The 17,122-nt window shown below is 52.6% G+C and overlaps 1 protein-coding gene across 10 annotated transcripts in view; it reads left to right on the forward strand.

Annotated features, from left to right (window-relative positions):
- LOC132835946 (uncharacterized) overlaps window positions 1-17,122 on the forward strand; it is a 147,088-nt gene that overhangs the window by 98,740 nt on the left and 31,226 nt on the right. For all 10 annotated transcript variants that reach the window (XM_060855084.1, XM_060855083.1, XM_060855089.1 and 7 more), the window contains one exon: window positions 2,200-2,274. In XM_060855084.1, coding sequence (XP_060711067.1) covers window positions 2,200-2,274 — 75 coding nt within the window. The remainder of the gene's footprint in view (window positions 1-2,199; window positions 2,275-17,122) is intronic.

Raw genomic sequence — 17,122 nt, forward strand, 5'->3', positions numbered from 1 at the left:
TTCTGGCTAACCTGGAAGTCCTTCTAATTTTAATAGGAGAAATCAAAATATGGTCTCTAGAGGTCAGTCATTCTTTGTCATAACCGAGACACAATGCCCTGTTCCATGCCAGGTGTGAAGCACAGGATTCAAAGCTGACACTGTCAATGCAATGATGAGAATGGTGCTGGAAAGCAGGTCAGGCAGTATCCGAGGAGCAGGAAAATCGATGTTTCAGGCAAAAGCATGATGAAGGGTTTTTGCCCAAAATGTTGATTTTCTTGCTCCTCAGATGCTACCTGACCTGCTGTGCTTTTCCTGCACCGTTCTGATCTCCAGCGTCTGCAGTCCTCACTTTCGCCTACTCTCAGTGCAATATTGAGGGAGTGCTGAACTGTCAGAGATGCCACCTTTCAGCTGCAATATTAAACAATAGTTGTCAAGTCTCTCAGAATTGAGGACCTGAAAAATAATCCCATGGCAAAGAAGAGCAGTGGAACTCTCCCTGATGTGATGGCCAATATTTATCTCTCGCCCAACATTCAAAAAGAAAAACAAATTATCTAGGTTTAACACACTGCTATTTGTTGGAGCTTACAGTATGCAAATTAACTCTCCCTTTTTACAACTTCACTGCATTGACCACACTTCAAAAGATCATTACTGATTGTCGATCATGTAGTTGTGAAAGGTGTTGTCTAAATGCAAATTTTTATTTTTATTTTAGGCTTTCAATTTGTCATGCTGATTTGGTAAAATTACTCCTAAAGCAGGATTGTATCTTTAATAGTATATGAAGTTATCTTATCAAGGTACATCCCAAAAAACTCCAGTTCCATCGGAGGTGCATACAGTCTGAACCTCCCACACCTGTCCATTAGAGCAGATACTCTCAGAGATGCTCTCATCTCACACCCTACATAATGTCCTCAAGCAGGCACTGATTTACCTCTACTTGAAGGTCCCAGTCAAAAAGTGGTCTGCACCCTTACAGCTTCTGGAAGGCTGGGTTAATTAGTCCAGGCCTGAGAGAGTTAATTGGAAATTAATTTGCTACTTAAAGGTCTCAATTATTGCATAAGTCAAGCATGGGCTCTCCTACCAAGGATTGAATTCTGTTGGTGGGGTGGGGTTAGGGGAGGTAGTGGGGATCAAATACATTTTCTCCTTCTCTTATTAAATACCCTTCCTACATTATTCCTTACCTCCTTCAGAACCAGAAGATTCAACCCAGAGTAGAGACGGGTGATAAGGTCAGAGTGCACCAACAGTGGTGACCCTTCACCTTACTGGAGGGATAATGGAGACTCCAGTGACTCTAAGGCTGCCCAGTGCTGACTTGAAATCAGACAACCTTATGCCAATGTGTAACACATTGTATTCTTTGGGGAATCAGTCCAAAGTTTTCTTGCATATGCTGTAAAACCTGTTGTATTATGGCAGATTCCAGACCATCCAGGCCTGTATCTTTAAGACAGTTTCACAACATGAGTTCCAGTATAACATGTCCCTACTTTGCATTCACTCACTCTGTCAGTGTAATGGAATTTGTTATGTGTGTGTGATGTATAGTAACATCAGTAAGCACAGAGTCCACATTGTAGGTTAAGTCTGACATTAGGTTAGATTGGATTCCCTACAGTGTGGAAACAGACTATTCGGACCAACAAGTCCATACTGACCCTCTGACAGGTAATCCACACCCATTTCCCTTTGACTAATGCACCTAACGCTATGGGCAATTTAGCATGGCCAATTCACCTAACCTGCACATTTTTGGATTGTGGGAGGAAACCCATGCAGACACAGGGAGAATGTCTGTGTGGAGTTTGCACAGTCACCTGAGGCGGGAATCAAACCTGAGACCCTGGTGTGAGGCAGCAGTGCCACCCACTGAGTCACTGTGCCACCCACTGAGCCATCGTGCCACCCACTGAATTACCGTGCCACCCACTGAGTCACCATGGTAGCCTTGAAAATAGTGTTACAAATAAACTTCAAGGTATCTGCCTCAATAGAATTGGAATAGCTGTGCTGTATGTGAGCTAATATATATATAGAAACCACTAATGACACAAAAACCATCAGATGAAGCAGAGTAAAGTACCAGAAAAAATATTAGTAGATGAATAAAATGTGTCTCTAGCTACAGTTTGACGAAAATGGCCAGAACCTCACTAAAAATTGAAATTTGATTTTCTAGTTCTGGTTTCCTTCCAGTGCTAGAGATGTTCCATGAGCTGCGAGTCTCGCTTGCTGATTTCAGGATGGAGCTCTTACAGATGAAGAATAACAGTAAGTGTCAATCTTCCAATGTTATCCATTATTGGGTTGCCAGCCGATTTAAATTCCCTCCCTATCTAAGGCTGGATGAGAGTTTGTTAACTTCTGAGTTTCATTTAAATTCTGACACAGGAGTTCTCACAGCCTAGAGAGCGCTCAGTGACAGCAGCAAAGTGTGGGATCAGCCACTGAGCTGTGTCAGGGCCTACATTTTCTAGTCAGTGTTGGAAAGCATGCTTCTCAAGCTGACTGTGATTTAATCCACCAACTTAATATTTTACATAGGAGCCTTTCCTTTATGCCAGCTTCAGTACGGATGCAGGGACAAAGTTGGGAGGTAAATTGTTGAGGTATTTCTAGTGCAGAGACACCATCTTTTCTGTCATCAAATGAACACGCACCCCTTAAGGTTTTCTTTCAGTTTAATGGCTTGCATTGTTTTAAGTGGTGCCATCAATCCTTCCTGTTAGTGCTAATATGTACCTCCACTCGAGTGAACACTGCAGCAGTGTTCACTCTCCCAACATTGTTCACATTCCCTCCCTCACCACCTTTACCAACACTGACAGTATCTACACCCCTCCATCACACCCAACAGAGCTAGCTAACCCCCTCCCTCAAAGTCCCCCCTCAACAGTGTTCTGTCTCCCTCCCTCCCTAACCTCTGATGGTGTTCTCTCCCCCTCTCTCACCCTCCTGGTTGTGTTCACTTCCCCTCCCTCACTGTCAGGGCTTACAGGAGGGACAGTAAACACTGTTGCAGCATGATGAACACTGATGGGGAGTGGGGACAGGGGGATTGAAGATTGTTGGGATTTGAGGGAGAGGCACTGAACACTGTCACAGGCTGACGAAGTGGGAGAGAACACTAGGAGGGGAGGCAGGGGGAGCAAAGACTTGGGATTTAAGGGAGAGGCACTGAATGCTGTCAGGGGTCAGGAGGATGTGAACACTATTGGGCTGAAATAGAGTAAGTGAAACTTGGAGATGAGGGTAGAAGAGAGAACACTGTTAGGAGTTGAGGGAGGGGGAGTGAACACTGTCAGAGTGTTGAGGGAACAGGGTGAACACTTGGAGATTGAGGGAGAAGAAATGAACACTGTCTCGGGTTTGTGGGGGTGGGGTGCAAAAACTGTCGGGTGGTGAGGGAGGAGAACTGAACCCTGTCAGGGATGAGGGAGGGAGATAGAATAATGTTCGATGGTGTGGGAGGGGAAGTGACCACCTTAGGATTTGAGGGAACAGGAAGACACTGTAAGGGCGTGAGGGAGGGGGAGTGAACACTGGGGTGATGAGGGAGGGAAGGTAGACACTGTCAGGTGGTGAGGGAACAGAGTGACCACTGTTGGGTGAGGGAGAAGAGACAATGCTGTTCTTGGGTGTGAGAAGGGGGAGTGAACACTGTCAGGGCTAGAGTGCAGGAGGAATGCAGGGGAGGTGAACACTGTCGGGGATAGAGTGCAGGGGGAGTGAACACTGTTGGGGATAGAGTGCAGGGGGAGTGAACACTGTCGGGGATAGAGTGCAGGGGGAGTGAACACTGTCAGGGATAGAGTGCAGGGGGAGTGAACACTGTCAGGGGGAATGCAGGGGGAGTGAACACTTGGGGATAATATGCTGGGGGACTGAACACTGTCGGGGGGAATACAGGAGGAGTGAACACTGTCAGAGGGAGTGCAGGGGGAGTGATCACTGTCGGGGGACGTGCTGAGGGAGTGAACATTGTCCGGGGAGTGCAGGGGAAGTGATCGTTGTCGGGGGGGGTGCAGGGGGAGTGAACAATGTTGGGGGGAATGCAGGGGGAGTGAACACTCGGGGATAGTATGCTGGGGGAGTGAACACTGTCGGGGGGGAATGCAGGGGGAGTGAACACTGTTGGGGATAGAGTTCAGGGGGAGTGAACACTGTCAGGGGGATGTGCATGGGGAGTGATCACTGGTCGGGGGGGGGCGGGGGTGCAGGGGGACTGAACACTGTTGGGGGGGGTGATCACTGTCCAGGGAGTGCAGAGGGAGTGAACACTGTCCGGGGAGTGCAGGGGTAATAATCACTGTCAAGGTTGGAGGATATAGGGTGAACAGGGGGAGGGAAGGGGAGTGAATGCTGTCGGGGAGGGCGCAGGGGGAGTGAACACTGTTGAGGGGAGTGCAGGAGGAGTGAACACTGTCGGGGGGGAGTGCAGGGGGAGTGAACACTGTCGGGAGGTGGGCAGGGGGAGTGATCACTGTCCGGGGAGTACAGGGGAAGTGAACACTGTCCAGAGAGTGCAGGGGGAGTAATCACTGTCCAGGGAGACCGGGGGAGTGAACACTGTCGGTGGGAGGGCAACGAGAGTGAACACTGTCGGAGGGAGTGTAGGAAGTGTGAAACTGTCAGGGGAAGTGCAAGGGGAGTGATCACTGTTTCGGGGGAAGTGCAAGGGGAGTGAATACTGTCGGGGGGAGTGCAAGGAGAGTGAACATTGTCGGGGGGGAGTGCAGGCGGAGTGAACGCTGTTGGGGGGAGCGCAGGGGGAGTGAACACTGACGGGGGGAGCGCAGGGGGAGTGAACACTGACGGGGGGAATGCAGAGGGAGCGAATGCTGTCAGGAATAGAGTGCAGGGGGAGTGAACACTGTCAGGGGTAGTGCAAGTAGAATGAACATGGTTGGGGGGAGCGCAGGGGGAGTGAACACTGTCAGATGGAGTGCAGGGGGAGTGATCACTGATCAGGGGAGTGCAGGGGGAGTGAACACTGTCGGGGGGAGTGCCAGGAGAGTGAACATTGGCGGGTGGAGTGCAGGGGGAGTGAACGCTGTCAGGGAAGTGCAGGGGGAGTGAACACTGTCGAGGATAGAGTTCAGGGGGAGTTACTACTGTCGGGCGACGTGCATGGGGAGTGATCACTGGTTGGGGGGGTGCAGGGGGACTGAACACTGTTGGGGGGAGTGAACACTGTCCAGGGAGTGCAGCGGGAGTGAACACTGTCGGGGGGAGTGCAGGGGGAGTGAACGCTGTCAGGGATAGAATGCAAAGGGAGTGAACACTGTCAGGGGGGAGTGCATGGGGAGTGAACACTTTCGGGCGGGGGAGTGCAGTCGGAGTGAACGCTGTCGGGGGGGGTGCAAGGAGAGTGAACACTGTCGGGGGGAGCGCAGGGGGAGTGAACACTGACGGGGTAAGCGCGGGGGAGTGAACACTGATGGGGGGAGTGCAGGGGGAGCGATTGCTGTCAGGAATAGAGTGCAGGGGGAGTGAACACTGTCAGGGGGAGTGCAAGGAGAGTGAACATGGTTGGGGGGAGCGCAGGGGGAGTAAACACTGTCGGAGGGAGTGCAGGGGGAGTGATCACTGATCGGGGGAGTGAACACTGTTGAGGGGAGTGCAGGGGGAGTGAACACTGTCGGGGGGAGTCCAGGGGGAGTGAACATTGTCGGGTGGAGTGCAGGGGGAGTGAACGCTGTCAGGGATAGAGTGCGGGGGAAGTGAACTCTGTCAGGGATAGAGTGCAAGGGGAGTGATCACTGTCCAGGAAGTGCAGGGGGAGTGAATACTTGGGGGGAGTGTAGGGGGAGTGAACACTGTCGGGGGGCGTGCAGGGGGAATGAACACGGTCAGGGGACGTGCAGGGGGAGTGATCACTGATCGGGGGAAGTGATCGCTGTCAGTGGAGAGCGGGGGAGTGATCACTGTCGGGGGGAGTGCAGGGGAAATGAACACTGTTGGGGTGAGTGAACACTGTTGTGGGAGTACAGGGGGAGTGATCACTGTCCAGGGAGTGCAGGTGGAGTGAACACTGTCCATGGAGTGCACGGGGAGTGATCACTGTCCAGGGAGTGCAGGGGGAGTGAACACTGTGCGGGAGTGCAGGGGGAATAATCACTGTCAGAGTTGGTGGATATAGGGTGAACACTGGGAGGGAAGGGGATTGAATGCTGTCGGGGAGGGCGCAGGGGGAGCGCTGTCCACGGAGTCAGGGGAAGTGAACACTGTTGAGGGGAGGTGCAGGGGGAGTGAACACTGTCAGGGGAAGTCCAGGGGCAGTGAATCTTGTCAGGGGGAGTGATCACTGTACAGGGGGAGTGAACACTGTCCCGAGAGTGCAGGGGGAGTAATCACTGTCCAGGAAGAGCAGGGGGAGTGAACACTGTCGGGGGGGAGTGTAGGAAGTGTGAACACTGTCGGGGGAAGTGCAGGGGGAGTGAACACTGTTGCAGGGAGTGCAGGGGCAGTGAATACTGCCGGGAGTGCAGGTGGAGTAATCATTGTCCAGGGAGAGCAGGGGGAGTGAACACTGTCGGGGGGAGTGCAAAGGGAGTGAACACTGTCAGGGGGAGTGGATGGGGAATGAACACTGTCCGGGGGGGGGGGGGGGGGGGGGGGGGGGGAGTGCAGGCGGAGTGAACGCTGTCGGGGGGGAACGCAGGGGGAGTGCAAGGAGAGTGAACATGGTCGGGGGGAATGCAGGGAGAGTGAACACTGTCGGGGGAGCGCATGGGGAGTGTACACTGTTGGGAGTGCAGGGGGAGGTGAACACTGTCGTGGGGAGTGCAGGGAGAGTGAACACTGTCAAGGGGAGCGCAAGGAGAGTGAACATTGTCAGGTGGGGAGTTCAGGGAGAGTGAACACTGTTACGGGGAGTGCAGGGGAAATGATCACTGTCATGGGAGTGCAAGGGGAGTGATCATTGTCGGCGGGAGTGCAGAGGAAATGAACACTGTGGGGGGAGAGCAGGGGGAGTGAACACTGTCAGGGATAGAGTGCAGGGGGAGTGAACACTGTCGGGAGGAGTGCAAGGGAAGTGAACACTGTCGGAAGGAGTGCAGGAGGACTGGACACTGTCAGGGAGCGCGTGGGGAGTGTACACTGTCCGCGGAGTGCAGGGGGAGTGAACACTGTCGGGGGGAGTGCAGGGAGAGTGAACTCTGTCGGGTGGAGTGCAAGGAGAATAAATATTGTCGGGTGGAGTGCAGGGGGAGGGAACCCTGTCAGGGATAGAGTGCAAGGAGAGTGAACACTGTCAGGGAGAGTGCAAGGAGAGTGAACGTGGTCGGGGGGAGCGCAGGGGGAGTGAACACTGTTGGGGGGGAGTGCAGGGAGAGTGAACACTGTCGGGGGATGTGGTCTATCTAGACTTTCAAAAGGCCTTTGATAAGGTGCCACACAGGAGGCTGCTGAGCAAGGTGAGGGCCCATGGCGAGGTGAGCTACTGGGATGGATTGAGGATTGGCTGTCTAACAGAAGGCAGAGAGTTGGGATAAAAGGTTCTTTTTCGGAATGGCAGCCGGTGACGAGTGGTGTCCCGCAGGTTCAGTGTTGGGGCCGCAGCTGTTCACGTTATATATTAATGATTTGGATGAAGGGACTGGGGGCATTCTAGTGAAGTTTGCAGATGATACGAAGTTAGGTGGACAGGCAGGTAGTACTGAGGAAGTGGGGAGGCTACAGAAGGAGCTAGACAGTTTGGGAGAGTGGTCCAGGAAATGGCTGATGGAGTTCAACGTGAGCAAATGCGAGGTCTTGCACTTTGGCAAAAAGAATAAAAGCACAGACTACTTTCTAAATGGTGAGAAAATTAGTAAAGCCAAAGTACAAAGGGATCTGGGAGTGCTAGTCGAGGATCTCTAAAAGTAAACATGCAGGTTGAGTCCGTGATTAAGAAAACGAATGCAATGTTGTCACTTATCTCAAGAGGGTTGGAATATAAAAGCAGAGATGTGCTACTGAGACTTTATAAAGCTCTGGTTAGGCCCCATTTGGAGTACTGTGTCCAGTTTTGGTCCCCACACCTCAGGAAGGACATACTGGCACTGGAACGTGTCCAGCAGAGATTCACACGGATGATCCCTGAAATGGTAGGTCTAATCGGCTGAGGATCCTAGGATTGTATTCATTGAAGTTTAGAAGATTAAGGGGAGACTTAATAGAGACGTACAAGATAATACATGGCTTGGAAAAGGTGGACGCTAGGAAATTGTTTCCATTAGGCGAGGAGACTAGGACCCGTGGACGCAGCCTTAGAATTAGAGGGGGTCAATTCAGAACAGAAATGCGGAGACATTTCTTCATCAGAGGGTGGTAGGCCTCTGGAATTCATTGCCACACAGTGCAGTGGAGGCCGGGACGCTAAATGTCTTCAAGGCAGAGATTGATAGATTCTTGTTCTCTCGAGGAATTAAGGGCTACAGGGAGATCGCTGGTAAGTGGAGTTTAAATGCGCATCAGCCATGATTGAATGGCGGGGTGGACTCGATGGGCCGAATGGCCTTACTTCCACTCCTATGTCTTATGGTCTTACGGGGGGAACACAGGGGGAGTGAACACTGACGGGGGAGTGCAGGGGGAGTGAACGCTGTCAGGAATAGAGTGCAGGGGGAGTGAACACTGTCAGGGGGAGTGCAGAGGGAGTGAACATGGTCGGGGGAAATGCAGGGGGAGTGAACACTGTTGGGGGGAGTGCGTGGGGAGTGATCACTGGTCGAGGGGAGTGCAGGGGACTGAACAGTGTTGGGGGGAGTGAACACTGTTGAGCGGAGTGCAGGGAGAGTGAAAACTGTGTTGGGGAGCACAGAGGGAATGAACACTGCCAGAGGCGAGTGCAGGGGGAGTGAACACTGTCAAGCGAATGCAGGGGGAGTGAACACTGGGGGGGATGTGCGGAGGGAGTGAGCACAAAGGAATGCAGGGGGAGTGAACACTGTCGGGGGAAGTGCAGGGGAGTGAACACTAGGGGGGAAGTGCGGAGGGAGTGAGCACTGGGGAGTGCAGGGGGAGTGAACGCTGTCGGGGGAGGTGCAGGGGGAGTGAACAATGTCGGGGGCAAGTGCGGGGGAGTGGACATTGTCAAGGGAATGCAGGGGGAGGGAACACTCGGGAGCGAGGGAAGGGGAGTGAACACTGTCGGGGGGGGAATGAACACTGTCGGGGGGAGTGAACACAATCGGGGGAATACAGGGGGAGCAAACACAGTTGGGGGGAGTGCAGGGGGAGTGAACACAGTCGGGAGGAGTGATTACTGTCAGGGGAGTGCAGGGGGAGTGAACACAGTTGGGGAAGTGCAGGGGGAGTGAACACTGTCGGGGGAGTGAACTCTGTCAACGGGAGTGTTGGAGTGAACACTGTCGGGGGAGTACGGGGGAGTGAACACAGTTGGGGGGAGTGCAGGGGGAGTGAACACAGTTGGGGGGAGTGCAAGAAGAGTGAACACTGTCAGGGGTGTGCAGGGGGAGTGAACGCTGTCAGAGATAGAATGCAGGGGGAGTGAACACTGTCAGGGGGAGTGCAAGGAGAGTGAACACTGTCGGGGGGAGTGCAAGGAGAGTGAACACTGTCGGGGAGTGCAAGGAGAGTGAACACGGTTGGGGGGAGCGCAGGGGGAGTGAACACTCTCGGGGGGAGTGCAAGAAGAGTGAACACTGTCAGGGGGGAGTGCAAGGAGAGTGAACACTGTTGAGGGGAGTGCAGGGGGAGTAAACACTGTCAGGGCGAGTGCAGGGGGAGTTAACGCTGTCAGGGATAGATGCAGGGGGAGTGAACACTGTTGGGGGGAATGCAGGGAGAGTGAACACTGTCGGGGGAATACAGGGGGAGCGAACACTGTTGGGAGTGCAGGGGGAGTGAACACAGTCGGGGAAGTGCAGGGGGAGTGAACACTGTCAGAGGCGAGTGCTGGGGGAGTGAACTCTGTCAAGGGAATGCAGGGGGAGTGAACACTAGGGGGGGAGTGCGGAGGGAGTGAGCACTGGGGAGTGCAGGGGGAGTGAACGCTGTCGGGGGAAGTGCAAGGGGAGTGAACAATGTCGGGGGCAAGTGCTGGGGAGTGGACATTGTTAGGGGAGTGCAGGGGGAGTGAACATTGTCAAGGGAATGCAGGGGGAGGGAACACTCGGGGGCGAGGGAAGGGGAGTGAACACTGTCGGGAATGCAGGGGGACTGAACACTGTCGGGGGGAGTGAACACTATCGGGGGAATACGGGGGAGCGAACACTGTTAGGGGGAGTGCAGGGGGAGTGAACACTGTCGGGGGAGTGCAGGGGGAGTGAACTCTGTCGAGGGGAGTGTCGGGGGAGCGAACACTGTCGGGGAGTGCAAGGAGAGTGAACATGGTTGGGGGGAGCGCAGAGGGAGTGAACACTGTCGGGGGGAGTGCAAGGCGAGTGAACACTGTTGGGGGGAGTGCAGGGGTAGTGATCACTGATCGGGGGAGTGAACACTGTCAGGGGGAGTGCAGGAGGAGTGAACGCTGTCAGGGATAGAGTGCAAGGGGAGTGAACACTGTCGGGGGGAGTGCAAGGGAGAGTAAACGCTGTCAGGAATAGAGTGCATGGGGAGTGTACACTGTCAGGGGGGCGTGCAGAGGGAGTGTACAATGTCAGGGGGCGTGCAGGGGGAGTGAACACTGTCGGGGGGAGTGAACTCTGTCAGGAGGGAGTGAACACTATCGGGGGAATACAGGGGGAGCGAACACCGTTGGGGGGAGTGCAGGGAGAGTGAACACAGTTGGGGGGAGTGATTACTGTCAGGGGAGTGCAGGGGGAGTGAACACTGTTGGGGAAATGCAGGGGGAGTGAACACTGACGGGAGGAGTGCAGGAGGAGTGAACGCTGTCAGGGATAGAGTGCAAGGGGAGTGAACACTGTCGGGGGGAGTGCAAGGGAGAGTAAACGCTGTCAGGAATAGAGTGCAGGGGGAGTGAACACTGTCAGGGGGTGCAAGGAGAGTGAACATGGTCGGGGGTAGCGCAGGGGGAGTGAACACTGTCAGGGGGAGTGCAGGGAGAGTGAACACTGTCAGGGGGAGTGCAGGGGAAATGAACACTGTCGGAGGGAGTGCGGGGGAGTGAACACTGATGGGGGGAGTGCAGGGGAGTGAACACTGTCAGGGGGAGTGAACACTCAGCGGGAATGCAAGGAGAGTGAACGTGGTCAGGGGGAATGCAGGGGGAGTGAACACTCTTGGGGGAGCACGGGGAGTGAACACTGTCGGGGCAGTGCATGGGGAGTGTACACTGTCAGGGGGGCGTGCAGAGGGAGTGTACAATGTCAGGGGGCGTGCAGGGGGAGTGAACACTGTCGGGGGGAGTGAACTCTGTCAGGAGGGAGTGAACACTATCGGGGGAATACAGGGGGAGCGAACACCGTTGGGGGGAGTGCAGGGAGAGTGAACACAGTTGGGGGGAGTGATTACTGTCAGGGGAGTGCAGGGGGAGTGAACACTGTTGGGGAAATGCAGGGGGAGTGAACACTGACGGGAGGAGTGCAGGGGGAGTGAACGCTGTCAGGAATAGAGTGCAGGGGGAGTGAACACTGTCAGGGGGAGTGAACACTGTCAGCGGGAGTGCAAGGAGATTGAACATGGTCAGGGGGAGTGCAGGGGGAGTGAACACTGTCGGGGGGGGGAGTGAACACTGTCGGGAGGAGTGAACACTATCGGGGGAATACAGGGGGAGCGAACACTGTTGGGGGAGTGCAGGGGGAGTGAACACAGTTGGGGAGGTGCAGGGGGAGTGAACACTGTCGGGGGAGTGCAGGGGGTGTGAACTCTGTCGGGGGAGTACGGGGGGAGTGAACACTTGGGGGGAGTGCAGGGGGAGTGAACACTGTCGGGGGGAGTGCAAGGAGAGTGAAAACTGTCGGGGAGTGCAAGGAGAGTGAACATGGTTGGGGGGAGCGCAGGGGGAGTGAACACTGCCGGGGGGAGTGCAAGAAGAGTGAACACTGTCAGGGGGGAGTGCAGGGGGAGTTAACGCTGTCAGGGATAGATGCAGGGGGAGTGAACACTGTCGGGGGGAGTGCAGGGAGAGTGAACACTGTCGGGGGGTGTGCTGGGTGAGTGAACACTGTTGGGGGGAGTGCAGAGGGAGTGAACACTGTCGGGGGGTGTGCTGGGTGAGTGAACACTGTCGGGGGGAGTGCAGAGGGAGTGAACACTGTCGGGGGGTGTGCTGGGTGAGTGAACACTGTCGGGGGAGTGCAGAGGGAGTAAACACTGTCGGGGGGTGTGCTGGGTGAGTGAACACTGTCAGGGGGAGTGCAGGGGGAGTTAACGCTGTCAGGGATAGATGCAGGGGGAATGAACAATGTCGGGGGGAGTGTAGGGAGAGTAAACACTGTCCAGGGAGTACAGGGGGAGTGATCACTATGCAGGAAGTGCAGGGGGAGTGAACACTGTTGGGGGGTGTGCAGGGGGATTGAACACTGTTGGGGGGAGTGCAGGGGGACTGAGCACTGTCTGGGGAGTGCAGGGGGAATGAACACTGTCAGAGGCGAGTGCAGGGAGAGTGAACACTGTCAAGGGAATGCAGGGGGAGTGAACACTAGGGGGGAAGTGCGGAGGGAGTGAACACTGGGGAGTGCAGGGGGAGTGAACACTGTCGGGGGGAGTGAACACTGTCGGAGGGAGTGCAGGTGGAGTGAACACTATCTGGGGGAGTGCAAGGGGAGTGAACACTGTTGGGGGGAGTGCAGGGGGAGTGAACACTATCTGGGGGAGTGCAAGGGGAGTGAGCACCGTTGGGGGGAGTGCAGGGGGAGTGAACACTGTGGGGGGAGTGCAGGGGCAGTGAACACTGTCAGGAGGAGTGAACACGGTTGGGGGAATGGCAGGCAGTGTGAGCACTGTCAGGGGCATGCAGTGGGAGTGAATATTGTCCGGGGAGTGCAGGGGGAGTGAACACTGTCAGGGGGAGGGCAGGGAGAGTGAGCACTGCCGGGGGCAGTGAAGGCTGTCGTGGGCGTGCAGGGGGAGTGAACACTATCCAGGGGAGTGAACTCTGTCAGGGATTGCAGTAGGAGTGAACACTGTCAGGAGGAGTGAACACTGTCGGGGGGAGTGAACACTGTCCGGGGATTGCAGGGGGAGTGAACACTGTCAGAGGAGTGCAGGGGGAGTGGACATTGTCAGGAAAGTGCAGGGGGAGTGAACACTGTCTAGAGGAGTGCAAGGGGAGCAAACACTGTCAGGGGGAGTGTAGGGGGAGTGAACACTGTCGGGGGGAGTGTAGGGGGCGTGAACCCTGTTGGGGAGGAGTGCAGGGGGAGTGAACACTGTCAGGGCAGTGCAGGGAGAGTGGACACTGTCAGGGGAGTGCAGGGGGAGTGAACACTGTCAGGGGAGCGCAGGGGGAGTGGACACTGTCCGGAAAGTGCAGGAGGAGTGATCACTGTCGGGGGAGTGCAAGGGGAGTGATCACTGTCGGGGGGAGTGTAGGGGTAGTGAACACTGTCCGGGGGAGTGCAGGGGGAGTGAACACTGTCAGGGCAGTGCAGGGAGAGTGGACACTGTCAGGGGAGTGCAGGGGGAGTGAACACTGTCAGGGGAGCGCAGGGGGAGTGGACACTGTCCGGAAAGTGCAGGAGGAGTGATCACTGTCGGGGGAGTGCAAGGGGAGTGATCACTGTCGGGGGGAGTGTAGGGGTAGTGAACACTGTCCGGGGGAGTGCAGGGGGTGTGAACAATGTTAAGTGTTGAGTGCAGGGGTAGTGAAGACTTTCAGGGGGTGTTTGCAGGGTTAGTGAATACTCATAATCCTGATAGTGTTTGCTCTACTCCCTTACCCCAATATTGCACTACCCCTCCCTTACCTCCAATTGTATCTATTCTCCCTCCAACCCCAACAAAATTCACTAGCTGCCCAACACTTTCACTTTCACTTTCCCTTCCTCGCTCCCTCATTCCCTTTCCTCAGACCCCAACAGTGTTTGGTCGCTGTGGACTTCTTTGACCGAATGGCCACACTGTAGGGAATCTAATCTAATCCAATCTAAGGTCAATGAGATTGTCCATGTAAAGGAGATCAGTAAGATTCTAAACAAATATTTCTTGAATGACATAGAAGCTAGAGAACTGAGGAAATAAATGATGATGGTCTTGACAATTTCAAGTGGACATTACAGAAGAGGAAGTGCTGAAGGTTTTAAATGCATAAAGTTAGATAAATCCCTGGGACCTGATCAAATGTATTCCAGTAATTGTGTGAAGCTAGGAAAGCAATTGTGGGGCCTGTAGCAGAGTTACTTGTTCCATCAAACGCTGATGTGTTGGAAGACTGTAGCTTTGCTAATGTTTTGACATTATTTAGACTGCATGTAAAAGCTGGGGAACTGCAGACTGATGGTGGGCAAGTTGTTGGAAGGGATTCTGAGAGACAGGATCTAAATGTATTTGGAAAGGCAAGGAAGGATTAGAGATAGCCAGCATGGGAATTTGTGTATTACAAACTCCATTGTGATTTTTTGAAGGGGTGACCCAAGAAGATAGATGAAGGCAGAGAGATAAACGTTGTCTTCATGCACTTTAGCAAGTCCTTCCACAAGATTCTGCATGGTAGATTGGTTAGAAAGGTTAGATCACATGGCATCCAGGGAGAGCTAGCCATTTGGATATAAAATGGGGCTGGTAGTAGAAGATGGAGGATGTGGTAGACAGTTGTTGTTCTGACTGGGGGCCTCTGAACAGCGGTGTGCTGCAAGAATTAATGCTGGATCCACTGTTGTTCGTCATTTATATAAACGACTTGGATGAGAACATATGGTTAGTAATTTTGTGGATGATCCCAAAATTAGTTGTATAATGGACAATGAAGAAGTTATCTAAGGTTACAAAGGGATCTTGATCAACTGAGCCAGTGGGCCGAGGATTGGCAGACGATGCAGAGGTGTTGCAGTTTGATAAGACAAACCAGGGCAAGACTTACTCAATTAATGGTAGGGCCCAGGGTAGTGTCTCAAACAGAGACATAGGGGTGCAGGTACAAAGTTCTTTGAAAGTGGCAGTACAGGTAGATAGAATGGTGAAGAAGGAGTTTAACACATTTGCCTTCATTGGACAGGACATTGAGTGCAGGAGTTGGGACATCATGTTACAGCAGTACAAGACATTGGTAAGTTTGGAGTTCTGCCTACAATTCTGGTCACCCTGACAAAGGAAGGATGTTACTAAACTGGAAAGGGTGCAAAAAAGATTTACAAGGATGTTACCGAGCCTGAAAGGTTTGAGTTATAAGGATAGGCTGGGATCTTTTTTCCCTGGAGTGTAGGAGGAGCAGTTACCTCAGTGGTTTATAAAATCACACAACATAGAACAGTACAGGCTCTTTGGCCCACGATATTGTGCCGAGCATTTATCTTAATTTGCTGCGGTCCATGTGCTTGTCCAGCAGTCGCTTAAATGTCCCTAATGTCTCTGACTCTATTACCACCTCTGGCAGTGCATTCCACTCACCCATCACTCTGCATAAAGAACCTACCTCTTACATCTCCTCTAAATCTTCCTCCAATCTTCTTAAAATTATGACCCCTCCTTACAGCCATTTCTGCCCTGGGTAAAAAGTCTCTGGCTATCTACTCCATCTATGCCTCTCATTACCTTGTACACCTCTACCAAGTCACCTCTCTTCCTCCTTCTCTCCAGTGTGAAAAGCCCGAGCTCACTCAACCTCTCTTCATAAGACAATCCCTTCAATCCTGGTAAATCTCCTCTGCACTCTCTGTAAAGCATCTACATCCTTCCTATAATGAGGCGACCAGAACTGGACACAACATACCAAGTGTGGTCTAACTATGGTTTTATAGAACTGCAGCAAAATCTCATAGCTCTTAAACTCAACACTGTTAATGAAAGCCAAAGCACCATATGCCTTCTTAACAACCATATCAACTTGGGTGGCAACTTTGAGAGAACTATGTACATAGACTCCAAGATCCAGCTTGTTCTTCCACATTGCTAAGAATCCTGTCTTTAACCCTGGATTCAGCATTCAAATTCAACCTTCTAAAATTAATCACTTTGCATTTATCCAGGTTGAAGTCCATCTGCCAATTGTCAGTCCAGTTTTGCATCCTGTCAATGTCATGTTGTAGCCTGCAACAGCCCTCGGCACTGTCTGCAACACCAGTGACATATGTGTCATCAGCAAACTTACTAAGGCATCCTTCCACTACTTCATCCAAGTCATTTATTAAAAACTACAAAAAGCAGAGGCCCAAGAACAGATCCCTATAGAACACCACTGGTCACCAAACTCCAGGCGAAATACTTCCCATCCACTACCACTCGCTGTCTTATTTCAGCCAGCCAATTCTGTATCCAGATAGCTAAATTTCCCTGTATCCCATACCTCCGAACTTCCTGAATGAGCCTCCGTGGGGAACCTTGTCAAATGCCTTAATGACATTCATATACACCACATCCACTGCTCGACCTTTTCACTTTGTCTCATCACATCTTCAAAGAATTCAGTAAGACTTGTCCGTCACAAAGCCATGCTGACTATCTTTAATCAAACTATGTTTTTCCAAATAGTCATAAATCTTAACTCAGAATACTTTCCAGTACCTTGCATACCACTGACATAAGACTGACTGTGTCTAATTCCCAGGGATTTCCCTATTCCCTTTCTTGAACAGAGGAACACCATTCACCTCCCTCCAATCATCCGGTACAACTCCCGTAGCGAATGAGAATGCAAAAATCGTTCTCAGAGACACAGCAATCTCATTCTGTATGTCATGGACTAAGCCAGACCACTCAAAACATTCTCACAAAGGCAGCTCAGACTATGCAATTTGTTTCAGTAAGTGTACAGTGAAAAGTACCCAGAGTAAGTTAGCTAGGTTGACTGTTAGATTTTAAAACAGGCAAAAATGTATTCACAAAATTACACAATGAAACACAAAGAACCACAACAGAACTCAGCTTATCCAAGTAGATTTAATTATGCTGTTCTAACTATACACAACAGTCCCAGTAAGCAAACTATCTTTAAAAATCAGTTTAATTGAAACACATGCTTACAGATTGAATTTTAAGGGCAGAAAAAGAGTTTCCACACAGCTCCCTGTTGAACTTCTCACCAGCTCAAGAGTGAAATGAAACTCAGAGC

This window comes from Hemiscyllium ocellatum, chromosome 45, assembly GCF_020745735.1.
Source record: "Hemiscyllium ocellatum isolate sHemOce1 chromosome 45, sHemOce1.pat.X.cur, whole genome shotgun sequence".
NCBI lineage: Eukaryota > Metazoa > Chordata > Chondrichthyes > Orectolobiformes > Hemiscylliidae > Hemiscyllium > Hemiscyllium ocellatum.